Source organism: Channa argus, chromosome 1 (assembly GCF_033026475.1).
Source record: "Channa argus isolate prfri chromosome 1, Channa argus male v1.0, whole genome shotgun sequence".
NCBI classification, from domain to species: domain Eukaryota; kingdom Metazoa; phylum Chordata; class Actinopteri; order Anabantiformes; family Channidae; genus Channa; species Channa argus.
In genome coordinates this window covers 30,257,523-30,285,304 of record NC_090197.1, presented here as the reverse complement: position 1 = coordinate 30,285,304, position 27,782 = coordinate 30,257,523, and the positions used below count along the sequence as shown (strand labels likewise).

Sequence of the window (27,782 nt, the reverse complement as noted above, 5' to 3'; positions counted from 1 at the left end):
TGGGAATGGATCGGACCATAGACAGAATTCCTAATGAGGTTCAGACTGGGCGCCGCCACCTTCATCACAGTGTGCAGAAAATGTGTGCGACGCAAGTGTATAGGTATTTCATTATTATCTTTAAAAAGATTTTAACACTTGAGCGGTTTCTAATTTAGTACTGAAATTAGATCATTTAAAGTCCTGTTATCTCAAAAGGACAAGACGATGCTTTGGTTAACATTAAAATGCAATGTTTGTACATTGTGGTGCTTAAGAAAGATCAAGCCAGCCTGAGCTCGGCTTCAGTAAAATAAGATTTAAAACTCAATATGTCATGAATTAAGATTGTTGCTGGAGGAGCTAGTCTGTAGGCACTCGACACCAACATGTAACACCGGCATGAAATCCAAAAATGACCGGAGAAAAGCTGAGAAAGTTAACCAGGGTTTGCTTTTGGAGCTTCTGTTCATGGATTTAGAGCAACAGTAGCAGGTCAGTGGAGACATGTCTGCCCGGAAGAAACATTTCGACATTTTTTCCATTGTGATTTTTTTTAGGGACAAATCGTTCACCCTGGCTCCAAAGATGTCTGCCTAGCACTTTTTGCCTCAGTGATAGTTGAGATGACAGATGACGGCTTTCACTAACTCTCTCTCTCTCTCTCTCTATCTATCTATCTATATCTATCTATATTCTATCTATAGTCTATATTCTCCAAGTCAAAGACAATTAACAGCTTGTGTATTGCAGAATGTGCCATTTAAAGACTATACAAAATATACATTTACTCAAAATGGATCAATCTTTGCACAGTGTTTCAAAAAATGCCGTTGTTCAAAGATGAACTGTGGCAGTTTCTACCCTGTAGGATAACGACTCACTCTCATTTGCTGCATTTCATAATTTCACAAGCGTTATATAATCTGTACTGTGTGGGTTTCCATTATTTAATGCAAAGCTCTGGCACAGGACTGCATGTTTTAATAAGTACCTGGCTAATACAAGACAGAGCCAGGAGATGATGCAATACTTTTTTATTTTTTATTTTTTGTACTTGGAAGAGGAAAAGCAGCTTTGATTATTTCGATGCATAAAATACTTTTTTTTTACATGTAGCTGATGGTTATGCATGCACACAACCTATGACATACCTGCTGCATGTCTCAGCCCTCACGCCTCGGCTTTAGACCAGAACCACACACCATCATCGACCGACTGCATCATGGAGTACTTGCTCATGAAATCAGCTCCTATCAAGCCTGATGGTCTGAATCCAGTCGACTCCTCGGGCTCCTCTAGGTGATTGGACTCACTGGCGACCTAACGAAACCAATTTATCCAGCGACTGCCTATGTCCCTGGCCCCTGGGATTGTGTGTGCACACACACACTGACAGAATGAGCACGGAAGTACTTTTGACAACTGTTGCAACAGGACTGAACACACACCCCCACACACACACACACACACACACAGACACAGACTCACTCTGGGGCAGGGTAAAGTGCATGCTGTGCTCTCCCTGTCCTTCTCAGTCCAAATGAAACTTTCACACTCATAGCTGGACAGGTCATTCCCTCAAGATTCTCATTTTATTTGTGCAGATAATTGATGGAAGGACTTGAAGGGGGGAGACCTCAAGACCTTTTTTGACGGGCAAGTAAATTCACCTTTTAGCAAAACTGACAAAAGATCCTTCATCTCTATCTCAAAGTCCATGTCCTCATAAATTACAGCTGCAGAGATTTCCCTCAATTGCAGCCACCCGCTGTGTTTCTAATCCCTCGATACACTGGCAATATTGACTGTGCGTGTGCTCGAGGCAGTGTCTTTGGCCAAACACTGTTCACCACAGAGGCCAATGTGGAGTACCTGGTCGTGGAGTGAGTGGGTTGCCACTATAAATACAGAGCCGTCTGATTCACATAGCCTACGGTAGATGGCTATTCCCATTCATCATCTATTGTTCTTCAACACCCACAAGAGAGGAAACTAAAAGCAGAGAGGAGGACTGCGTGAATAATGGGAGAAAGATGGACTCAGAGTATGAAACCAGCACGTATGAGTACTTTAGTGCGTGTATCTGTGTGTAATGCAATGACGACTAATAATTTATTTCAGTTTGCTCTCTCACACATATGTTCATATGGTTTTTTTTGCAAGTTCCCATGTGCTCCTGAGCTCTGTGTGTTGTATGAAAGCGAGGCTAAGATTGTAAGGAACAGACCACAAACTACTGAGAACAACTAAAGCGTGTTCCACCCCATGCTGAGGTGACAGACGATAACCATGGCAACCTTGCCCCACTGAAATGTCTGCTTAACGAATCGAGCGCTCCTTGCTCTATTTCTGTGTGGGTTTATCAACAGATTTCAGTTGCACTTGTGACTTCTAAAAACTCAGTAGGAGTGCAGGAAGTGTTTTGAAACGGGCTTCGTTGTCAGTTGTTGTACTTTGATTACGCTGATTTTGAAAAGGAAGGATTCATGGATTCGTTCTCAACAGGAAGTAACAGTACTGATAGATGAGCCTGTGAAGGTTTGCTCTGCAATAAGGAAGCGAGGAAGACATTAGGTCGGCTGCATAGCTGCTGCCAATTGCACTTCATCAATTGGTGCAGCAGTTCTGACCAGAGGCCACACTTTCCTGTTACAGGAGGTGGATATTGCTTAGTTGAAAGCTTGGAAATGCTGTATTATCAGGCTTTGATCTCTTTCAGTGCTCAAGTGAGCTCAAGCCCCTCGTGTGAGTTTTTGAGCGTGTGGGTCGATAGTTATAATGTACTACACTGGGTCAAACTGAGAACATAGGCAGGTACTCCATGGCTGAACTTGAAATTTGACCAACATTTACTTTATTTTCAATTATATGTGCACAGGGGTGAAGTCCTCCACTGAATACTGAAATGACCCAGCCCTGGACTGATTCTTTTGTTTGGCCTGGGTGAGAGCCCATGCACTGAGCTGTGTTGTAGGGGTGGATGGAATACAGTCAACATGAACACTATAATAACAACAGCAAATCCCATTGTGTTGATGTCCTATAGTGATTTTTTATTGTTTCTGTGAAGGTCAGAAAGGAGATTCACTACCCGTCTCGTGACCTGTCTCCTGGTCTCGTCTGCAGGGTTACGCATCCATCAAAGGGGCACAAGCTTTAGCTCCACACTCTGCTGCGCAGAGTCAAGTCAAACAGACCTCAAACAACCATGCTGCCAAAAATGTCCACCAAAAATCCACCAAAAATTTTTATAAATGACAAATGAGACAGCACCCCTCCTTAAAAAAGTATTAATATGTAGGGAAGAGATTGCTTTGATAGTTGACTTCCACATATGCCAGAAAAGTGGGTAAGTAGTAATGTGTGACAGAGCAGTGATGGTGATATTGCTGAGTGTGTGGCAGGGTGGATGTTGGACTTCAGATGGCCTAAAATGGCACATTTTATGTCCATATACCTATGCTGTATGTGTGGTGAGCAATGCTGGAGGTGTAAGCCTTTTTTTTTTCTCTGTCTTCTTCTGTGGACCAGTGCTGCTTCGTGTTTTGGGGGACATTAGCTAAATAATGGTAATAGACATAAATGATGCGTTGAAGCTGATTAACTATATAATAAAGGGTAAAATAGCTTTGAGTACTGCTAATATGTCAAATAAGTCTTTAAAATAAGACCATGAAAGTACAAAATGGAAAATGTGGTTATGAAATGTATAAAGTGATGTGACTGTAACGCAACTTTGATTAGAAATGTAGTGGAGCAAAAAGTAAAAATGTTTGCTCTTAGATGTATTGGAGTAAAAATCAAAGTAGTCTTATTTAAATCCACTTGGGTAAGGTACAGATACTTGAAAAGTGTACTTAAAGGGCGAATGATTAACTTGCTCTCTATGGCTTTAGTTTGGGGTGTAAATGTACATTAATCCTTTTAAATTTCCCTCTGACTTCCCTATATCAAAGTATTTATCTTCTAGTTGAAAAACTCCTCCAGATTACATCATCCGGAGTTTTACATCATTCGGACCTCAGATGATATTATCTAGAGGTCTGGAAAAGCTGGTTGACCATGATTACAAAATCCAGTGAAGTAACACTAGAATCTTTCAACAGGAGTCTGTGGTCCGACTCTAGTGCAAGATTGTAACACAACTTGGCGTACATGGTTACGATAGGAACCCCGAAGGTGTTTTCCTAAACCTAGCATATTTTTTGTGTGTATGTAAAGCTGTTTCCATGGCATCAAATAGTGGGGGTCCTGGAGCGTCCAACAAGAAATGGAAAAGGGTATCTGTGGCATCATGTCCTACCACAGTTGAACCATTGGTACCTCTGCACATCTGCATTCTGTTGTCTGGGTAATACAAAGTGTAGTGTACACCATGTCCAACACCTTCTGCCTGTGAAGTGTGTGGAACGGTCTGGGCCTGTTGCTTGTTGTCTGGCTTCTCCCTTAATCCCTGCTGTTCTTCCCCAAGCAGTATAACAAGGATCAATCTGTTTTCCTGACAGTCTGTAACCAAATGGACTCATCACTGGGTGTGGGATGGGAGATACAGACAAAATCATTAAATAGGGGAAAAGGAAACTAGATGAGAAATATTTCCTAAGTTGTGTTTGTGTTTCCAATTCTGCCTAATGCACTGTCTGTTGTGTGAGGCCACCAATGTGTACATCAAGTGCAGTAATACACATCTAAAGGTAATTTTTACAATTCTACACTACACTAGTCTACCTTAAACATTTTCTGCTTTACAAATAAGATGAACAGGGATTTTAGAGGGAGCAGTGTTATTCAAATGGTGTCAAGATTCAGAGCGTAATCTCTAAATGTGATACCCATACTGCAAACATGAATGGTTACAGCCGTGACCCTGGTCCTCTGATAGCACGTACAACACCAGTATGAGGCAGAATAACTCTATGATGCAGTGTCCACACAGCGTGTGGAGGGAGGATGTCCACTTTCAGCCTAATAAGAGACAGTGTTAGTTAGACTAGTATTTTGTCCATACTTGTTAAACGGCCATTGGACTTAACACAACTGACATTACTCAGCCTCACTACACCTAAATGATTTTCCACATTGTGTGCCAAGCATGGAAATAGGTACAACAAATGCAATTTTTGTTTTTAAATTCACATTCACAATATTCAGCTTCAATTCAACAGCTTTAATTAAAGATGTGTTCATTGTTGTTGAAATGATTCTTGAGTTTGGTAGACAACTTTAGTTGCATACTGGGTAAATTGAGTTGTGGGAGTTGCTAAAGACATGAACACACCATTTAGCATTTTTCACCATGGAGAGAAAATTTGAAGAAATCAGTGAAACCCCGAGATAATGAGACAAAAAACTCAAGAGAAATTTCTCAGCTCCACTAGGACAGTAGCATTTAGTTGTAATATTTTTTTTATTTGAGTCTACTTGTAAAGACTAGTAAAAGGAGGGATTTTACACACATAAATCATTGTATTACTATTGTAGATACAGAGTTTTCAAAAGTAACTGACTTATAGTAAACCACAACTGCAGATATTTGTTTTTGTGCCATTTGTTTTTTTACTGTTGTCTGTTGCAGGCTCTATACTTCTGGGTATATGTAAAAGTGTATTTTCAGGATGAGGCTTTTAAAGTTAAACTTGCATGTTTAAGTTTTAAATTTTTTGGCTGCATCTCGAGGCTTGAAGCTATTTGCATGTTTACTTCCCTGAGCATAATGTGTGTATGTGGAGAGAGCATCTAACTACTCTAGCTTCTGGGCTCACAGGCATAAGAGGCTATCGTATGAGTACAGCTGTGTACACATATTGCCTCTCCTCCAATTGATAGGCAACACTCAGCAGAGTCAAACAGTTGTGCGTTGAGCACATGTACATACTCAATCAACACTAACTACCTTCTCTCTCTACATGACTCATTATTGTGTTGACTCCATCACCACACTTTACTCATACAGTACGTGCTCCACAGGACGGTCGGCCTTCTGTTGAAGGCAAAGAGTGTTAGTCACTATTTACAAATTTCATTAGTAATTTTTTTTTTTTAAATTGCAAACAGACGAGACTGAAACAGATGCAGAGGGGAAGATGGGCAATAAAGAGATGGATGTTTGATCAAACACCAAAACTAATGTCTCCATTGCAGCTCACAGCCCCGCGCTGTAGAAGAAGAAAGTTATGCAGCCAAAACTCTGTAGATGGGATCAGCAGCTCTCGAGATAATAAAGAAGTCATGCTGATCATCTTGCAGTGCTTTTTGAATTTCAACAAATGTGAACATTTTGATCTTCTTCTCCCGATTAAAAAAAAAAAAAGAATGAAAATTGGTAGAAGACAGGAAGTGGAATTAAGGTTTTATTGTGAAAATGCTAGACATTACTGGAACTTAGACCTGACCCTGACATCTCCTATCGTGCATCTTTAAAAGGAATAAATGTTAAAAACAAACAAAATAATTAAAATAAAAAGTTTACACACCGATTTTACTGCAAACATGTTGACTTTCGATATCAACATATTTGTAACTTGGATAAGATTCTCATGATGTTACTAAAAAACCTAATTACAAAATGTGATACAAAAATTCTTTTTTAGGAGATTTGTTGCTGTAATTCATAAAGGAGATTGACACCATCCACAGTCATGAGCATGGCATCATTTGTCAGAAGCTTTTTATTCAAAGTGAGATCACAGAGTTTCAAGTGTCTGACATGTTTGTTGGTCAGTGCTTCTTAATAGATTCATTATTTTTTTTTTTTTTTTTTTTATGCATTACAATGTTAAGTTAAATTAAGAAGACTAATTAGAGGATATTCATCACATACAGTAGTTATATTATATGAAATTTATTTTTTTGCTTTGTGGGACAGTCTCAAGTTTAGCCACAAGAAGAAAAGGGACAGCTACAGTTCATGTGTGTGCGTTTGTACGCAAGTGAGAGAGTGTGTAATAGAAATATTGTATAAGGAGCTGTGTAATAGGATTGAGGTCCATCTGCCTCCCTGTGCTGCCCACAGTCCCTAAAGGCTCCCAGCAGCACTGGCAGTCAGTGAGAGATAGAGACGTCTTAGTTTTCTTGGAAAAAGTTGGTGGAAAGTAGGCTGGCATTTAGTTAATTAATTAAAATATAAATGTATTTAGCTGAACGCTTTCTTTCCATGTCTCAAGAAACAACACAAAACTCTGTAGTTCAAAGCACATATGAACTTTGTGTAAAGGGATTTCTGCTGGAGCCCCAAGGCTGTCAGCTTTACTCGAGAATTGTGATGGGCATCGCCCAAATCCTGGGTTTATAATGATATTTTTTAGGAGAAAAGATTCCCTGGTGCCCAGCAGTGTGGCTATTAAATCTAGCTCATCTTAAGTCCACCTGAAAAAAGATCAATTCACTCCAGGTTTCCCAGATGAAGGGAGTGTATCATTGTTATTAGCAAGTTCTCCTGACAAGTGGGCTGGGGAAAATATGGCCAACTGGGTCATCTGTCAAAAGCTTAGTAATTCCTTCCTGGCACATTTGAGCGACCAATGGTAAGAACCAGGACTGTGTGTCATGTTCCATGTTCCTACGGTGTCGTTCAGGGTCAGCGTTAATTATTCTGAAGAATCTAATTTAATGATGCTACAGGTTATGAATGTCTATAGGAGCTCAGTCTGTAAGTTGTTTTCAGCTTGAATTTTAGACTTTTTCTGCTGTGTTAGGTTGTATTTGCAGACAATAAAAAGATGTAAGTCGATGTGAAGTTGCCCTGGGCGGCCAGGATTTATGTTGTGAGATGGAAATGTTTCAACTGTGTACAGAAAATACAGAGGAAAGAAAGTTTTCTTTAATATAAAATAAAGCTCACACTCTGTACAGTTTTGAGATTAGCTGTTCGTGGTAAAACTGTGTGATTTTGACAAAAGGCTGTGTTGCAAACTCAGTGCTCGGCTTTGCAATTGAGATAAATAACATCATACAAAGCATCAACATCATAATTGCTGAATCAATCTCTCAGCAATGTAGCAATGTGTAATTGTCGCCTTTTGTTAACTTTTCTTGCAGTTTGACAACAGAATATTTTGCTTGGTGATTGAATGTTTGTGTTTAAATTCTTTACTTGAAGTTAGTACCTTTGGCTTTTCACCACAGAACCAGAACCAGCTGTCATTCACCTCCCTTTGTCTATGCAAACAAAATGCATAAATTGGGCTCTTGCGTTAAGACCCAATGATGCTTGAAATAACTGCCACTCTGTTGCTCTCCGCGCAGAACGCACAGACCGGAAAACTTGCATCTTGATCCACACGCTGGTTATGAAGACTTCGCTTGACTTGCCTTTGTCTTGCCCTCAAGCTGTTGAGTCTTGACTTGGATTTAACCCCAGAAGACAACTGCTCTGGTGAACTTACTTGAGTAAAATGATTTGTTGAATGAAAAGCAAAGAGTGCAAAGGGGACTAGAGTTCATTTAAAGCTGTGACCGCTGCTTCTGCAAGAACTGGATTAAAACATAACATTAGGGTCTTTTGTAGCATCATATTTTTGAATATGGGAGCAGGAGACAGGCAAGCGGGTGGCCACTGGACTGAAATCATCACCATTTCCCTGTGGATCCATAAAAGATGACAGTTGCAACCAAACCATCTCTTATCACCAGTTCATATGGGGTCAAAACGCTCAGTCTCATACAACCAGAATGAGCTGAGTGGTGGCGAAGGGATATGACCTGTCACATCCGATCAAATGAGGCACCAGAATGGCAGGAACGTCGGGTGGGATATGAGAAGATGGGGAGAACAGAGATCCAACCTTTGGAAAATGACAGAGAAGGGGGAGGAGTGCTGGAAACTGCCAAGAAAGAAAGAACTTCAATCAAAAACTCCACTTGAATAAGTCATGTCGTTCTAATAGACTGCAGGAAATGCTGAATGCATAAAGAGGGAACGTGCATTAATCAGATCCTCTTACCTCCTCCTCTTTGTGGGCACATTGACAATTTTTCCTTTTCAGTCGCAAATCTAGCAAAGGAGAGAGATGAAGAGACAGGGGGGTAACGGAGAGAGGTGGGTATTTCCAAAAGATCTCCTCAGGCAGCCAGCGAGGTGGCATGAAAATAAAAAATATATTGTATTAAATATCCAAGTACAGAGACCCTTCATTTCTTTCTTTATTTCAACGCATTACCCACAGGGCAGCGAGCCATGTCATAAATTCATGCAGGCAAACAACACAGAGCAGTAACTAAGATAAGTGGAGAAAAAACGCATGATGGCCGCTCGAGTCCTATGGCAGCCCTAAGCTTTTTTTTTTTCAGAGATGGATGGACGGCAGGGTGGGGGAGACGGGCAGATTTAAAGTGGCTCTTCATTTGATGAGGAAACAACCGGAAAGCTTTCTTTTTTTACTGTGCTGGTGGCTGGGCTGTGTGTGTGGTTTTATTTGTGTGTGTGTGTGTGTGTGTGTGTGTGTGTGTGCTTCGGGTTGTCACCTGCATTGCAGCGGGAGCTAAATTTAGAGTGAGTCTGACAGAAGTATGACTGCTTCACTTTTATTTCACCACTACTACTCCAGATAGTTAAATAAATACACAGATAGATAGATAGATAGATAGATAGATAGATAGATAGATAGATAGATAGATAGATAGATAGATAGATAGATAGATAGATAGATAGATAGATAGATAGATAGATAGATAGATAGATAGATAGATAGACAGATAGATAGATAGACAGTTAAATAGATAGATAGATAGATATTGAAGCTTAATGGTGACATAAAGATGGAGGGTGGAAATGAGGCTGTGAAAGCCCAAGATAAAGAGAGGAGACATAGAGAAATCAGACAGCAGGAGGTTGGTGGGAAGCACCAGCTGCCATCCCCACTTCTCCTTCATCTTTTCTATTTGCTTCTCTCTCTCTCTCTCTCTCTCTCTCTCTCTCTCTCTCTCTCTCTCTCTCTCTCTCTCTGTCTTTTTATTTTGCTCCTTCCATCTCAGCCACAACAAAGACTCTGTGATCTGTGGCTCTGCTGCAATCATGTGATTGAGTTTTTGTATATACTGTACCCTGTATAGTGTGTGTGAGTGTGTATGTGTGTGTGTGTGTGTGTGTGTGTGTGTGTGGTGGTGGGGGGGGGGGGTTATCAGACTGCCTGCTATGTTTGCATCTGTCCTTCTGTTGCAGCTCAACCCAGATGTAGCGTCAACAGGACTCAGGCAGCTTGGATGAAGCTGGTACACCCAGTCAAGGCACAAAAAACCCATCAGATATTCATTTGTTATTGGTGTCTAACTGTGTCTGATTTACCTTTACCAAAGCTGCAGGAACATTTGATTTTTTTCTCTAGCTCTGCAGGGTCCTCGAGCATGTCACCAGAGCCATGAGTCCATCAAACTGTGGTGCAACTGTAGTTTTTGTATATGTGAAATTGTAATTTTTATATTCTAGATGACTGTACTCAGCCAACCTTGCTTGCAAATTGTGGTACTTAAACTTTGCTTTATTGCTGCTGAGTTTATTGTAATGAACAGTTGATGGGAGGGGGTTTCAGGGTGCACTGTGCTGCTTGTGTTAATTAAAATCAATACATATGAGAATTTTTTGGACTCTAGCTTCCGTTTGCTGAACAGAGGCAGTAAACATGTGAATCAAGTCAATAAATGTAATGGATGCAGGTTCAAACTATTTATAAGTCATGACAGCCAAACATTCTATGCTGCTTCTCATATCAAATGAGCATGGAATACTAATTGAGCCGGAATTAGAAGAGCTGTACAAGCAAATTGATCACGGTTTATTAATAAAGCTCGGCAGCAGCAGCGCAAGACAAATCTTAGCCATCATCAGCATCATCGGTTTGTGACTTCTCTAATTGCGATATTTATTGAAGCCTGCGCTCAACCTGTGAGACTCTACTACATGCTGAGTTGCATGTATGTATTATTCATTAGATTTGTTTTATATTACTCTAAAGCAGGCTTCATATCAGTATTATCAATCAATAACCTGATTGCATTTCTAAATCTGAGTCCATCAATCTTATTAAGAAAGAAAAAGGGGGGAGGAGAAAACTAATGAAAATGTCATGCATGGATGGACAGACCGACAGAGCGGTTGTACCTGAAATGGAAATAAGGGTGTCAACATACTTTTAACCATGTGGTGCATAAAAAACTCCCTTATTTCAGAAGACAACAGCCACCAAAGAGAGCTCCACACTCCACAATCCATAGCACATTGCACTTTCCTGTCTTTTTTTGCATGTATCCTTCTGGTGTGTAGCGGGTGGTGGGGGTGGGGGTGGGGGGGCATTTTTAATGCTTTTTTTGTTTCCAAATATTTGCGTTACACAATAGTCGTCATCCATCGTTGTGCTGGTGCCCATCGCAAGAGTGTATTTGCACCTCGTAAGGGTAAACTGTATAGGGGTTATTGTAAAATTTACACTAACTTACTTCTAGCAGAGGCCAGTAACAAAGCCTGTACAGAAAAGGTACATTTCGTTTACAGTAGCTTTACTGTATTATGTATTATGTATTATTACTTATTAATTTACTTTTTTTCATTTACACTATTATTACTGCTTTCTTTTAAAATACTACTTTATTTTCTTTATTTCCAAATTTTTGCAGCGGTTCTCAACCCTGGTCCTCAAGGCCCCCCATCACACTATTTGTCCAAATATATACAGTTTAGACTTTCTACAATATCTTACTTTGCATATTGCAGTGATACACTGTGCAAATAACATCAAACCGTTTCAGTGTGTGGACAACAAAAACTCAGTTAAGCTGGATGTAATGTAGAGTTGCAGAAGGGGTGGATATTGTTGAATGTGAATGCAACACACTGGATTTAAAACACAATCACTACAATGAGCAGAGACCCAGAACTGTGTGTCTAGCAGAGAAGAAAAAGATGGAGAGCGTTGAACGTGTTTTTCTAATTATCATTTTCTCTCCTTCATCAGAATGATTCTCCACGAATCCTGATGAAGAAATAATTATAAATTGCTTTCATAACAAAACAGTTTTTTTTTCATATATTTGCTATCACAAAGACAAACTACCAAAGGATGCAGGAATACATTCTCTCCCCAAATAGCACTTGCTCATGAGGTGAATAGGTTGCAGTGACTGACACACCAGGGAGTGAAACAATTTCAAGTCACTGAAATGAAAAATTGAGGTAAAAAATGTATATCGTTATATTTTTTTTCTACATTGCTTCATCAATCAAATGCCAAGGGCCTATATATAATCTTATGGACTTCATTGCTAAGCATAAGATAATGTCTGCTTTAAATGTAGGAAAGAGACAGGTTACACATTTGTTGACAGTGAATTACAATATTTCACTGTAAATGCTACAGCGGTGTAGACTGTAGATTTACTGCAAAATTTTTACGTCAGCTTGGTGAGGCAGTCATCCACATACCCCAGGGTCAGTGGTTTGACCCCCAGTCCCTCCCGACTACATGTCAAAGTGTCTTTAGGCAAGACACTAAACGCCAAGTTGCTGCCACTTGGTCAGGTGAGCACCCTGCATGGCAGCTACTGCCATTGGCGTGTGCGTGTGTGTGTGAATGGGTGAATGAGAAGCAACATTGTAAAGCACTTTCAATAAAATTGCAATATCAGATATTTAGAATTTTAATTGCATGACAACAATGTCCACAAAGCTGTTGTCTATCAACTTTATTCTTATTGCTAGAGTTACAGTATTGTGTTATAAAAGAAGTTCATTTTAATACATTTCTGTCACAAAAGACCTAAAATATCAAAAGACCTTTGATATTGATACCAGTTATCTTTAGAAGTTTAAGCTGGTGATGTCAGAGTATATCAGTAAGCAATTCTGTGTGTCACTGCTTCGGTCCAGCATTGCTGCAGGTCACTGTGATTTGCATAGCTGTTTCAGAGCAAGATTTTCAAGCATCACTACTCTGATTTATATTCCACCTCAGCCAGCCTTCGTGCACTTTGCACTGCTGCAGCTATACATGAACTAAAATAGATGGGGTCCTCGGAGACGCCCACACAATTCATGCACCTTCTTCAAGACTTCCTAACACTGTGCACTTGTTGTAGAGCTTATGCATTTGCAACAGGGCCCTATGTGTATTAAGTTAAAGAGTTGAAAGTAGAGTGTAAACTTATGTAGCATGAATAATCTGGATCGACAAACATCAGCCGCTCTGTTTTTGCCATGACCACTAAACCAGTTTTGTACCATGGAAAGGTATCAAAACTGCACACTGGCCTGTCGTTCACACAGAGACCAGAGGTGCTGAGAATGGATGCTGGAGTTAGTCATAAAACCACACGATGCTAAAACAGTTATGAGCAAAGACTCAGCAAGCGCTGGCTGAGCCTCCAGGAGGATGTAGACTCAGTTAAAAGGAGATCCGATGAAACACAGACAGAAAGCTGGCAAACAGTCCCAAGAAAAATGAGAGAAGGAGTGAGAGAGGACTTGTTAATGAATAAATGTCTACTTTATAGAAATGTCGATCTGCCCTTTGCACACGTCCTGGCTGATGTTGCCAATTAAGTGTGTGTAAAACAGCCACTTTACTACAAGTTGGTTGACATCTTTTTAATTTCACACTTACGAATCAACAGCACAAGGTGTTCAGTATGACACGCTTGCCAAGTTCTTCTTTGACGAAGTCATTTAGATGTCTCTAGATGGCAGAGAGGTGGGAAAATCGTATATTCCAGGTGAAAAGTCTCTTCTAAAGTATGTAAAAGTAAGAAAAAGTCCCATGAATGGGACTGACATTCATGATATTTCAATAAGCACACTAATAAATGATATATTATAATCTGACTCCCAATGCTTTCTAAGACATTCCTTCAAATTACAATAATATCGATCAACTACTCCCCATGATATTTAACAGGAATCGTGCACTTGTGCAAAAGAGAGTTTTCTTGTAAAGTTTTGCTGCAGCATGAAAGCTGCATCCAAAATCTACTTAAAATGAATTTGAAATGTCTTAATAATTCAGTTTGGTTTGAGTAACCAGGCTGTTTCAGGTAAACATGCTGGAGGTTAGATAAATGTGTATATTTGTTTGATTGTCTTGCCTTAACCTAATTTTCCCAGTTGCCTGGTTTTGTGTGTGCATGTAAAGATAGTGATGACTTCATCTATCAAATGTCAAGAGCCCATATACAACCTCAGCTCAGTTTAGAGGACAAGGAAAAAAAGGGAGAAAAAATCCAACATCATGAAAAATGAGGCTTTGCTACAAATGAGAGATGCTACCCTTAATCGATCAGCAGGAGCAGCAAAGGAGAGAAGATATGTTCTACAGCCACAGCATAAAGAGGAGGAAAATATTTACAGTATCATTAAAGTCTTATGGGTCAAATCCCTTAAATGTATTTGCCATTTCCTCTTTGTAAGTCCTCTGCAGTTTCTCTAATGGTGGTGGATCCAGAAAACATGTTTGTCTAATTGAATGTTGAGACTTCCAGTATCACTCAGAGGGGTTTGTTATCTGATGATATAAAAATGAGTGTGTCATGGTATAACTGCCAACTTTGATCGGCAACAACATGTAACAGACTGTAAACCGACCTGTTCTCAAAAAACAATATCTGAAAAATGAACCTAACATGGAGGAAATGGGGCTACTGTGGCCTAAGAGGGCTATTAGCTCAAATTACCACCCTAATCCCAAGGTACACATATAAGCCATAAGATTATGACCATGTGAAATCAATAATACTGATTATATCTTCATCATGGCACCTGTTAGTGGGTGGGATATATTAGATAGCAAGTGAACATTTTTTTCCTCAAAGTTGATTTGTAAGAGGCAGGAAAAATAGGTCCGGAAAATCTCCAAAACTGCAGCTCATGTGGGGTGTTTCCACTCCACAGTGTTCAGTATCTTTCAAAAGTAGTCCAAGGAAGGAACAGTGGCTCTTAAACCTGAATAAGTTAATGCCAGTTCTGACAGAAACGCATACAGAATACATAGTGCATCGCAGTTTGTTGCACATAGGGCTGCGTAGCCATAGACCAGTCAGCGTGCCCCTGCTGACCCCTTTCCTTCGCTAAAAGCAGCAACAATGGGCATGTGAGTAACAAAACTGATCCACTGAGCAATGGAAAAAGAAGGTGGCCTGGTCTGATGAATCATGTTTTCTTTTACTTCACGTGAATGTGTATGAGTGTATATGTGTGTATGTACGTGTGTGGCTTACCTAGGGGACACATGGCAGCAGGATAACCTATAGGGAGAAGGGCTCTGTTCTGCTGAATGGATGTTACTTTGACATGTACCACCCACCTAAGCATTGTTGCAGACTCTGTACACTCTTTTATGTAAATGGTATTCCCTGATGGCTGTGGCCTCTTTTAGCAGGATCATGCGCTGTGCAACAAAGCCAAAATGTTTCAGGAATTGGTTAGAGGAGCCTAACCACATGCAGTTTATTTACAAAGGGACGTAATTATCAAGAAACATGTTTCTGTAAAATATGAGGTCAAAAATATTTTGGAATAATAACTGACAACTGGAGTTTCTCATCCTGCAGACTGTTCTTGTTGCACACATTTATTACATGTGTCCAAACATTTTCCGAGTTTTGGAGTGTGTTTAAAGCTCACAATAGCAAGAAGCAAGGGTTAGACAATTAAGAAAGTGTGTTCTCTCCCCGTCTGTGTCCACAGTCACTGCCCCAGGTGGCCATTGGCGAGTGTGTTTCTCACGCTGTGGTCTGAGCACACCAGTGGGTCTCTGCAGCAGACTAAGGCGAGCAGATAATTCCCTGCAGGTCACCAATGAAGGCTCCCTCATCTCTCAGACACAGTCAGAGATTAATGGCCTGGTGGCTGAATTCAGACGGTCTATCTTCTCAGATAATCAAAGGCTGAGCTGAGCACAATTGGGAGAGATTTTGTTTAAACACAAAGAAAAAAAAATAGAAAGAGAAGGTAAGAAAATAGATGTTTGCTTAGGGACCGAAACTACACCTACTGATCAAGTTCATGTGTTAAATCATGAACTTTTTTGTGACGATCTCCTTTAAAGAGGCTGTGGGATGAAGCCCTGGCTGTTAAATTGCAATCGCAACATAAAATGAAGTTGTTCATTATAAAATGAAATGTGGCAGGTTGGGCCGACAGCATAGTCGAACCATCTGTGAGATTTTAACAAGGATGCAGCTTTTTTCTTTGTGTGTTTATTTGCCTGTGTGTCCAGTCATGTGAGCCTCTTTCTGAAGGATGCGACTTTAGGAATGAGATGGAGAAGTGTATTCCATTGCTGCAAATCTACTTTGAGCTGTGCAAACCCACATGCACCACCATTGGTTCACATCACAGTAAAAAAGGAGAAGCTTTCATTGTAGCTTCAGTGGAGATATTGTATAAAGTGGCCTTCCTGTTACCATAGTTAAATTTCAGCTGCAGTGATTTATTGCATTGTTTAATTTCATTGGAAGCAAGACTTCAGTGGTGTGAGACGGGTGAGATAAGACAAATGGGAAACCATGTGTTAATCCGCAGAGGCTGCTTTGCACTTGAGTTGAAGCAGTATGAACACATCTGAAGCCATTTTATCTCAGTCGTCCTCTTAGAGAAGACAGGCTGTGGTTAGAAGGGGATTTTCTGGAAACACTTGACCAGCATGTCATTAGCCCTCCGGACGATTCTTTGAGACAGTTGGTGGCATTTTCCATCTCTCTTAGTCAAAGGTTATTCATGTTAAATTCATTCCAGTCAACTGTAAAAAGACTCAGTAGGACACAGATTTACATGATTTACAACACTGGGTACTGATCGTCCATCCGTCATTCAGCCAGTTCCAAATCCACTTAGTCCTCACAAATAAGCGTTTGCTTCACAACCTGGATAATCAGGAAACATTAAGATTGCATTTACATACAGTAGTATTCTGTAAAAGTAGGTGAGGAATCATAAAGTAGAAGTGAGAATTTTGAACTCTTGCTTGTTTAGCAGTTTCCATTCCATTAGTAGCCATTGTACTTTCTACTTTTATCTGCTGCTTGGACCTTTTCTTTTGCCACAGTAACATTAACTATTTTAAGGAAAGCGAGACAGAAAAAACTCCTTTGCTTGCAAATGTGATAAGACAAACAATGTTGACAGTATGAGGTTGACATTTACTTTAATGGCAAAAGACTAAAAAAACTCACATTTTTTAAGTGGAATTAGTGGAACAGTGGAATTATCATCCATTAGCATATAGATGTCTCAATACTGTGGTGCACTGGCACACTCAACACACTCCCTGTATTCACAGGGAATTTAATTAGACTTTGCTAGTCAGCAGCATTTGCAAAATGTTGTACAATATCTAAAAATTGGGTCTTCATCTTAATTTCTCTTTTTTTGTTAGGTCTCTCCCCTCTCTGACAAGGCCTGTGAGGCAGGAGTGACCAAAAATGACGAAAACTATATGGAAAAATATGAAAAAGTGAGAGAGCAAAAATATTCTCATAAAAATTACCTTCCTACAAAGCTAAATTGCAAACGTGATTGCGTTTTCCTGAGGACCATCATTTCAACCACATCCTATTTCCTGTGAACATAATAAGAATATGTTGACACGTGAGTTGCAAATATGTTGATACTGAACATATCAATAAAATGTTAGAGACAACATATTTTTGTCCAACAAAATATGTGAGCTGGCTACAAAATATCCAGCTTTGTTTTCTGCTGTAATATGTGATCCTGCAGTACAGTGTCCAGTTTGTGTGAATACAGTGATATTAAAGTATTTAATGGTGGTTTTTAGGTAGTTACAGCAGTTGGTTAGTGTCGGAGGAAGATCAGGGGCTGGTGTAAACGTTTTTTATCGCTTTTAAACACACCAACGATGTTCCTGTAACACCAGTGGTGTCAGCAATTGATCTTGGGCTTTATAGTCCAGTGTTTTTTTTTACACTCACCACCCTCCCCGGCAGCTCATTTTTCCTTCATAAAAGTAGCGTTTGTGCCATTCACAAAATACGTTGCATCGAAACATATTGAATAAGTCGTTACGTTCCCTACAGAAACATGATTGCATTTGCAATTTAGTTGTGTGGGAATTTAATGTTTTAGAAATTGTACGAGAATTGATCTCATACAGAGGTAAAAATTTACCTTAAAGGAAACAAAAGTACAAAAGAAAGATGCAGAAAAAGAACACAATGAGACAAAAAGAATCGAAATGGCCAGTCATACAATTACCCCAAAGACATAGATAACTTCCACACAAGGTGGCAAACAGATGACCAAAATTGACATGAAGGCCTCATTTGCAGGTGTTTTGTTTCTCTTTCAGTCTTTTCTGAGGGGCAGGGGTATTTAACCTGCATTTGCGCAGGTGCACGTTTTCTCAAAACCCTCCCATTAGTGAACGGTGTCACTGTCCCTCCGTAAAGAATGTAGGCAGCGACTCAAACACTGTACCAGTAGCTTCTCTACTCTTTGTATTTTGACATATGACCTTTTAATTATAGTTTGTCCAGCAGGCCTTTCAGTGATTTTTTTTTTTAATTAAACATGAGGACACTGTTAAGATGAATCATTCAGTTGTACAAAATTTAAGAACTGATCTGTCTGTATTTTTTCCAAGCTTCCACTAACGTTCCTCTTTTTCCAGTAATGAGCTATCCTATTATTTTTAATTCATCTTCTTAATTTAGATCATGAGCAGTTTTTATTTTTTTTCTCTCCTCTTCATTCTGGAATCAAAGAAACACAGCAGGGAACTGAGGCCTGCAGACAGTAAGAGACTGATGAGGGACAGAGGCTTAGCTGACACCCTTTGAGTTTCCCCCCATGGTGACTAATTAACCTTTCAGATTCTTCAAGTCCCCGTCATCACTGCAATGCCCGAGTGTGTGTCTTTGCATGTGTGTGGGATCATACTGAGACCATACGTGGGCCTCCTCAGGGACAAACCTGTCTTTGTCCTTTTTTTCGGCGACTGCGTCTGCTTCTTTAGTCAAATGCAAACTTCATAAAAGTCATTTTCTATTTAACCAAAGCAGAGTGAGGTCTTTATTTCAGCATCCCTGTCAGCATCGAGTATTGATGACTCATTTGTTCTGAAGGCCCAACACTGATCTTTAAAAGGTTACGTCACCTTTACACTCACTTGAATCTTTGTTACAACCGCATCCGCTCGTGTTAAACAAACAAACAAAAAAAAAGAATCCAAAAGATATGATCAGTGGATCAGCAGTGTCTGCCCTCTTTCTCTCTGCCTTTCAATTCATCAGGCCATCCCTCCAGACACGTGTCTCATTGCTGTCTTTTTACTGTGTCTGCATCTTATCCAACCCAACTGATGATTGTTTGATGCCATGTCACCAGCAGAAATAAGACCGGGGGGGCATGTAGAGAAGGAAAAGAATAGTTTTGAGAAAACACCCCAGAGACATATGCACCTGGTGGAGATGCAGTTTCAGATGCAGTTTGATGTTTGATAAGAAAACAAATGCTGGTGCAGCAGAGGTGCCTCACTGGAAGGTCAGTGGTCCTCTGATTTTTAGATTTTTTTGATTAGTATTATTCTCCAGGAGACCAAAAAAAAAAAACATTTGAAAAATCTGTACCTGTTTATTTTACCAAAGACAGTTCGGCTCTGTCTGTTAAAAATGTTCAGGGTCCAACCTGAGGGATCCTGGCATCAAAGGAAGAAAGTCTCTTTTTATTTCCTTGAGAAAATGAAAAGAGTTCCTCAGAGTTTGGGAAAACATACAAATTTAGAGTGGGGTCAGGGAGAGAAGGGTTTTATCCAATCACATGACTCATCACATTAAGAACATGTACAAAAAAACAAAAAACTATGCAATGTTACAGAAGATGAGAGTGAATTTGTATCTTCCAGCTTCTGATTGACTGAACACACCTGATGCAGGTAATCAGAGGTGAGAAGGGCAGGGATGGTTGGAAATTGTGCAGGCCAGGGAGCTGAAAGACTAGAACTCTGAACCCCCTTACAGAGCATGCAGCCGGGTAGAACATCATGCTGGGATGCAGAAGTCTGCAGGATCAAATCCCGGCCTACCCACCAGGTGTGTCCAGATGTGTCCTCCTCCACATATGTGTTCTATATCTATTTGTGCTCAAGCATTAAAGGTTCTGTTTCTGAATTAGCTACCAATGCCTCTTCATCGGATGAGTTTTGCAAATTCTCAAAGCAGTATGAAATTTAAATAAAAACTTTATTTGATTTAACAGCCAATGTTTTTTTTTTTTTCCTGAGGTTGATTCCAGGAGATTTTACACTGTTGAATTTTAAAAACGGCATAGGCACATAACAATACAGACCTGGCCGACTTTGCTGCTACTTGTGATTGTGTGTCCCGGCCTCCGATCCAAATATGCTCAAACACACAAACACAGACAAGCACAACAAATGTACTTAGACACACAGCCAAACACACGCCGACACGCAATCTCATATGTGCACAGCGGGTGCTTTACAAGAGAGAGTGGAAAGCTCTATTACTCTTCCTCCTCTCACAATTTCTCAGGGGGTCTTAAAAAGTAATGTGTTTTCAAATGCAGGGCTCTGGCTTGTCACAGGGCCTGGCTGGATGTGATATATGAGCCGAGAAACAAGCAAAAGGGCAGCCACAGCCACACGGAGCATGGATCGGGGGTATAGACTCGAGCTTTACAAGAATGTGTTACTGGAATGTGCTCTGCAAAAGAATAAGAGAAGAAAATCTAATATGTTAAATGAAAACAGAAAGAAAAGGTGGGGAACGGTGGTGGAGCAGTTACTGACGCACCTCTACTGAAAACTACAGCGTCAGTACCCCTGAAAATGGAGCGCTATCAGTAATGCTGGAACTGATGGGTGAGTTGCTACATTGTTGCATTAGATCATCACAATTATACCCAAAGACTGGGAATTAAACCCCACATTTTGCCATATGTTCTAGGTGTGAATTCATAGATGCCACCTCGAATTGTGTCCAGCATTCAGCTCTCGTAATACATTTATTGTGAGGCTCCACACACAGCAGAAGGGCACCGTCACCCTCTAGAACCCAATTTGCACACCATCACTTCTAGTCTCTTTACTCCTACTTATGAACAGATTTATCTTATTAAAAAAATGGGGGGTGGGTCAAAACTGAGTACTTTACTTGACTCAAAGATGGATGTTATATTATGTAGTATTTAGAGATTTATAAAAGTAAATAAACCTTTCAGGGTATTTTTTTGTGGTTTAGTCAAACTTTGGTTCATTTTCCCTGTTTGTGCAGTTCCTCTGTGCTGGGCACAGCAGATTCAGACCAAAACAGCTGCATGGACCCTAGATGTTCACTGACTGTCAGACTGCAAGTGACGCTGTGAGCTTCCTGCTGTCTCATTGGCTGTAATCAGTCACCAGTGATTATGATGGACCCCTGGCATCCACCGGATCCTGGATCCGCTCCTTGTTGCTACTCCTGGCATTTGTTCAGTTCATTAGTTAGTTAAAAAAACAAAAAGAACATACAATTCAGAATAGAAGGTTGCAGGTTTGAATCCCCGGCCAGTTGTGGCCTTTCTCCCTGTGCACAGTCCAAACATGTTAGTCAAAAGACATGTTAGGTGAATTAAGGACTCTAAATTGCCTGTGGGTGTGAACGAGTGTGAATGGTTGTATGTCTGTGTATGTCTCTCTGTGATGGCACTGAGATGAGTCCTGTCCTGGGTGGACCCCACCCCTCACAACATGACAGCTGGGATAGACCCCAGCCTCTTGCGACACTGTACTTGATAAACGGTTACAGATGATGGATGGAATCAATTCAAAATACAAAGTCTTTTATCGGAGGAAGGCTGAAGAATAGTGCTAGCTCCCAGGGCGCCCTCCTGTGGCAGCCCAACTTATGTGAATATGTATATGTGCTGAATGAAAAAATAAAGATTCTATTCTATTCGGTCAGTATTTCTAGCCAAAAGAACCAGGTAAATAGTGGTCTCCCCTGCTGTTCCTGAAGTATTTTTTCCAAATGACACAAGAAGAACTACATTCACAGCTTTATGAAGTTGGACTGGCATTCTTCTGCCCATTTTTATATAATCTACTGGGCAGATTCCTGTGTTTACGTGTGTGTGTGTGTGTGTGTGTGTGTGTGTGTGTGTGTGTGTGTGACCATAAGCGCCTGCATCCATTTGTGTGATTCACTGTTAGCACCATCGATTTGGCGCATGTTGTGTTCATCACGGTGATGAGCTGCTAAAAGGAGTAAATGGGTTTCAGCGTTTAGGGTGGTGAAGTGTAACTATAGAGAGAGCACAGAAAACCAATTAGAAATCCAATTACACCTATAATCACTGAGAATGATGCTGCATAATCTTGTCCTTGTGTAGTGTAGTGAGCACATGCTCGAGGAAGAGAAGGGCTGGCTTATGTCATTTATGACATGGGTACGCTGGTGGATTGTCACATGGGTATTTTTCTGAATGTCGAATCTCTTGTATGTAAAAATTCACATTACGTAAAAACTAAAGAGCATAACAAAGCTTTAGACATTTGCATACCTTGCATACATGAAACAGACCCTTACTATATCAGAACAGGTGGTCTGTAAATATGTGCAAGTACAGCAAGTACAGTGGAATGTTTGCATTTGTGCATGTGTGGCAGCACAATGCCCTACACAGCAAAGAAAGCTCTAATTAGCTCTCCTGTGCTCTCCATGTCAACTGTGGTGCAGGAGGAAGAGCGGTCATCCACCAATCCACCCAATCCTCTGGTTGTTGGTTCGATCTCCGGCTCCTCCAGTCACATGTCGAAGTGTCCTTGAGCAAGACACTGAACCCCAACTTAGCTGGTCCCCGTGAGTGTTGTCCTGCTGCATAGCATCACCCCCATCGATGTGCAAGTTTGTGTGTGACTGTGAGTGTGAATGGGTGAATAAGAAGCAGTGTAAAGCGGTTTGAGTACCAATAGGTAGAAAGGGCAGACCATTGACCATTTTTTTATTTTTTATTTTTTTGTACATTCAGCTTATCCCGTGAGTTCAGGGTCGCTACAGTGGATCATTTGTCCGCATGTTGATTTGAATTGAATTTGCCGTTCCTGAAGATACCCTCCCCAATGTCTACCGGGCTGTTGCCCAGAGACACTTCAACATATAGACCATTTACCATTTACAAACCTTTCTCTCTATCTCCTTCTCTTTACAACAGAACCCAAGACACTTGCACTCCAGCACTGCACTAAACGTTCAGCTTTAAAGAGGAGTTTCAGAGCAGAAATCTCAATGTCTCACATCACAACAGTCCTGATTGACCCTCAAACATAAACAATTTCGCTCATCACTTTTCCTTGAAAAAACTAAAAGGAAAACTTACACCAAATATTGGCTTTTATTGCTGTGTTTTCCATTAAGTCTTGTGCTGCAAAATAGAATTTGCAGTTATTTTAATTCAGTTACATAGATTTGAGAGCAAACTTTGCATTGCAGGATATTGTTTTAGTTTGAATGAGTAGAAACTCTCATGTGCAAAGTCTGATGATGAAGTCCTACCCTGTCCCTCCCTCCTCACCACCCGCTCACTGTCTACCTACCAGCCCTATTGCTACAATAATGGAATTAATGTTTTATGGGCCATTACATGGCCATGATTTAAAAAGAAGAAGAAGAGGAAGAGAGGAAGTCTATCCAGATGGAGGAGAACACCATATTTGAGGCTTATACGTACACGACCTGTTTTTGTCAGATTGCATTGAGCAATTCTGACGATTTTCAGACACATCTTTTTAAAAAATGTGCAGCTGGCAGAAAAGGAAGCAGTTACTTGTTATTTCTGAACCATTGTGGCATGTTCCCAAAATAAAAAAAATCCAAAAAAAGCATCTTTCACCACTAGATGTGGCTGATCCAAAAAGAAATTAAAACTGCACACATTTATTGTCTTGTACTTTTCATCTCAGTATTTTATGTCCGTTAAGCTCCAGTTTGATCTTCACATCATCTCTACTCCTGATGAAAATATCTTTTATGCACTGGATTTAGCACTTTCTTAACCATTTAATCTTATCAATTAGTCCATCCCGGTTTTAGGCATGTAACAGACTGTATAATGAGATCTGCTGGAAATTGAGTAGGTGAGTGGGAAAGTTTGAGGCCTGGAAAAGCAAAATGATAAAAAATGCTAAGAAGCTCAGTTTGGATGCAAGCAGATTCGTCTGCCATTACGCTTTAACCACACATTTTTTAAGCTACAATTTTACACTTCTACATATAGTGGCCTTGGACACATGTCTCGTTGTGTGACGTGCAGCTCGCCCACTACCAGTCCACCATAAAGACTTCCCCAAGTTGGCCAATCAAAACAGAGAAAGCTCGTGAGGAGGGCGGGTTTAAAGACACAGGAGCTGAAACAAACATTTCAGCCATCATAAGATAAATAAACACTTTATTGAACCGAAAATCATACAACCTTATTTCAAAAGAGCTCCTGAATAAAATATAAACCTTAAAATATGCATAATATGGCCTCGTCAAGACCTTAGCAGCAATAAAGTGAAATTATTGGCAGAAAGCAGCTCTTAATGAGACTCACTCTTTGTCTCTCATGGCATCTCTCTTGGCATTTATGTTACTTAATAAACACTAATTTAACACAGTTTACTGAACCTGAAGTGAGCTTTTTTCTCCTGCTTCATTTCTTTTTTCTTTCCTGTCCTCTCAGTTTTCGTCCCACCCACCTTGGGAGGTGACAGTAATCATCACTAATTGGTTGAAACCCTTGAATGGCACCTGAGTAATCAAAACACAACAGCTCAATTCTATTCAATTTCTGTCCCATATTCTGTTTTCAACTGCAGATTTAACACCCCCTCAATGTAGATATTCTTCTTCGCAATGTCACATGAAACCGCTGTGACATTTTTGTCAACACAACACACAGGAACAATCATGGATATTAAAGGAAATATGTTTTTGACTCTTAGTATAAGGCAAGAAAAATGTAGTTTCAGAAGAGGCTGAAGGAAGCAACACCAAAGATTGCTGAAAAAAATGAGGAGAATCTGGAAAATGTGGTTGGTCCAGCGTCAGAAAGCGTCACTTTGCCCAGTTCTTTTGCGACACTCAGAGCTTTTAATGCAGTACATTGAAAAATGGTTTTATATTTGATGCACTGGTGTAAAGAGAAAAGTCTCAGAGGAAGGAAAACAGGGGTGGTGTATGATACAAGACACGGGACTTTTCCACAGGAGACTAGAGTTTGACTCTAGTCCGAGACGTTGTGCATTTTAACTATTTTTAAAACGCAACACGTTGCATGCGGTTACTACAGTAAGGAAGTACATGTGTGTCATCGTCACTGTTTGTAGTGTTTAGGTTTTATGTAATCGATCTTGTAACTTAACTTTACCATAAAGTTTTTGAGCCTCTAGCTCAACTCTAACCCACATTGTCTCTTAAGCTAACCCTACCCTGAAGTTGTTTTCACTAAGCCAACGCAGTTTTTGTGTGTATATAAAATCGCTCCCGCGGCATCAAATGGTGGCATTCCTGGAGCGTCTATTACTCACGCCAAAGCGTACCTGTAGGGCCAATACCGGACACTGTTGTTCCCATAATCTACACTATCTGACGCTGTGGGATGAGGATGTGTTGGGCTGCTCAAAGGTGCCATTTGTTTGTGACCAATCAGTCCTCTGCAGTTGACAGCGATCACTCTCCTGGCAGAGTATTTCCAACCAAAAGTGACAGTAAATAATGTAATGGGCCTTGTCATTGCTAGCCACAGCCCTCATTGGGCAAAAATATGCAAGACTTAGCTCCTATTTCTCCCCCCTCTTTATTCCATTTCATCCAATCTTCTATCACTGCTTATGATTCAGAAACATTGCGACAAGCATTAGGGACACAGCTTGAAGTCTGCATATCTCACCGGGCAAGGATAAACAAGACAGAATGAGTGTATGACTGGCTGATTCATTGGCTGCCTGGTAGAAATAGCATCTACTGACTGACTCACTGACTGATTGGCAGAGACAATTTGTAGCTGACTGGCTGGTTGCTTGATTGAATGGCTGATTGGCTGAGCGGCTGACTGAATGCCTGACGGGCTCAAAGACGGGCCGAGGCCGCGGTAAAACTCATCTGTTTGTAGCGTTTACTTCGTGTGTTGTATGTATTTACCCGCACAAGCACAGTGATTGGACATTCTCAGTGCCAATTGCCCCCATCTGTATATAACAGTCTCTCAAAGTCTGCCCCAAATACGGGCAAATTAGCCTGGAGCGCAGATGAGGGGAAACGATTTAAAGTGGCAATCAGTGTGGGAGGGACCGAAGTGATGAAATGGAGTAAACAAGTCCCCTTTTAAGCACACATGCAGACAGACACACACAACCAACTGCCATTACTCTCAAGAGCAGTAAAGCAGCAATAGTCACAAAAATCCATTTTCCAGCAGTTCATGAATTTATGAATTTTTCAAAGCTCCTACAACAGCTCTGTTGAAATTCACTTTCGACTGGCTGTTGTGGATAGGATTTACGTTTCAACCCCTCCCAAAAGATTAAAACAAGTGTTGGTCATCCTGCATAGATACTGCACGTGTCTTAAAATGCTCTATTGCCCTCTATCAAGTTTAATTTTTGTCCTTGCAATACAAAATGTTTGAAAACTTTGATATAGACAACATGAGATAACTTACAGAAATACACACTATTATCTGTCTGGATTATTTGGCCAGCCATGTGCCTCGGGGCTTTATAAATTATAGTTGCTGAGAGAATAAGGCACAGATTTCTATCACCAGCTCTGCTTCAACTCTTCTAAAAAGCATCCCTGGACATACCTTCATTGATCAGTGGCCTGGAGCGCAGCCGAACAACGTGCCCACTCAGAAGTGGAATGTTTTTTGGTTTTTTTTTTCAGACGTGGCAGGGTTGATGAGTTTGTGCTGGGTGCTGCCATGAATGCGTCTGTCTTTGCACACAGACAGAGTTGGCCTGCACCCTGGCTGCTCTGTACAGATGTATTATTTCTCTCGTAGCTGGGGTTTGTGTGTTGGAGAGGCCTTGATCCAGTTTACTGTTGAATTAAGCTTTTATTTTTTTCTGGTTTCTTTTGAGGCCTCTGAAAACTAACAGTAATGCAAAGTCAACTTTTGGATTCTCAATCAATTATTGATCTGAATAACTGTTTATCATTCCACATACTTCAACACTGCAGTTGCACACAGCCCTATTGCTCCCAGTGCTTTTACCTATGACTGACCACAGATGGTCCACCAAGGTAAACACAACACTGCAGAGTAGTAGCCACTGGTTTGCCTTCATGTCTTCCAAAGATTTAAAATGCAGACTTTGTTATCACCCCTATCAGTGGCTGTTACATTTTGTTATGAAAACCATAGATATGGACCAGTAGATACCTGCTCCACATGCTAGTAGGTTCAGTAGGTCATTATCATGTGATTTTACTCTGTGCACTGCAATGTCCTTTTTTCTTGGCAAAAAACATTCTCAACAAAGTGAGGGAAAACGGTGACAACGGTATTAACATTGACTATACAACCACAAGCTGGTATCTCTATTTTCAAATACCTGATTGTTACCCAAAACAAATGCCTATGTAGCATTAATAACGTATGTTTACCGCATTTTGGTACATTATTATGACTCATCTGACAGTTAAACTCGGGCTCAGTATTGACAAGTGCCTATAGTCAGTGACTGGAAACATTACCCTTCACTTATTGGGTGATAAGATAAGAACATTATTGTAACAATGAATTAATAATAATAAGACTCTTTCCCCTGGGAAAACATGACCTCAGACCTCTTTTGTAGACAGCAGCTACAACAAACTAC

At 40.4% G+C, this 27,782-nt stretch overlaps 1 protein-coding gene across 6 annotated transcripts in view; it reads left to right on the top strand.

Moving 5' to 3' along the window:
- The window catches only part of LOC137131256 (pro-neuregulin-3, membrane-bound isoform), a 314,148-nt gene that overhangs the window by 103,422 nt on the left and 182,944 nt on the right, over nt 1-27,782 (top strand). For 2 of the 6 annotated variants that reach the window (XM_067512281.1, XM_067512290.1), the window contains exon 2: nt 22,657-22,779. The exons of the other annotated variants lie outside the window; for them this stretch is intronic. In XM_067512281.1, the coding sequence (XP_067368382.1) occupies nt 22,657-22,779 (123 nt within the window). The remainder of the gene's footprint in view (nt 1-22,656; nt 22,780-27,782) is intronic. 6 annotated transcript variants of the gene reach the window in all.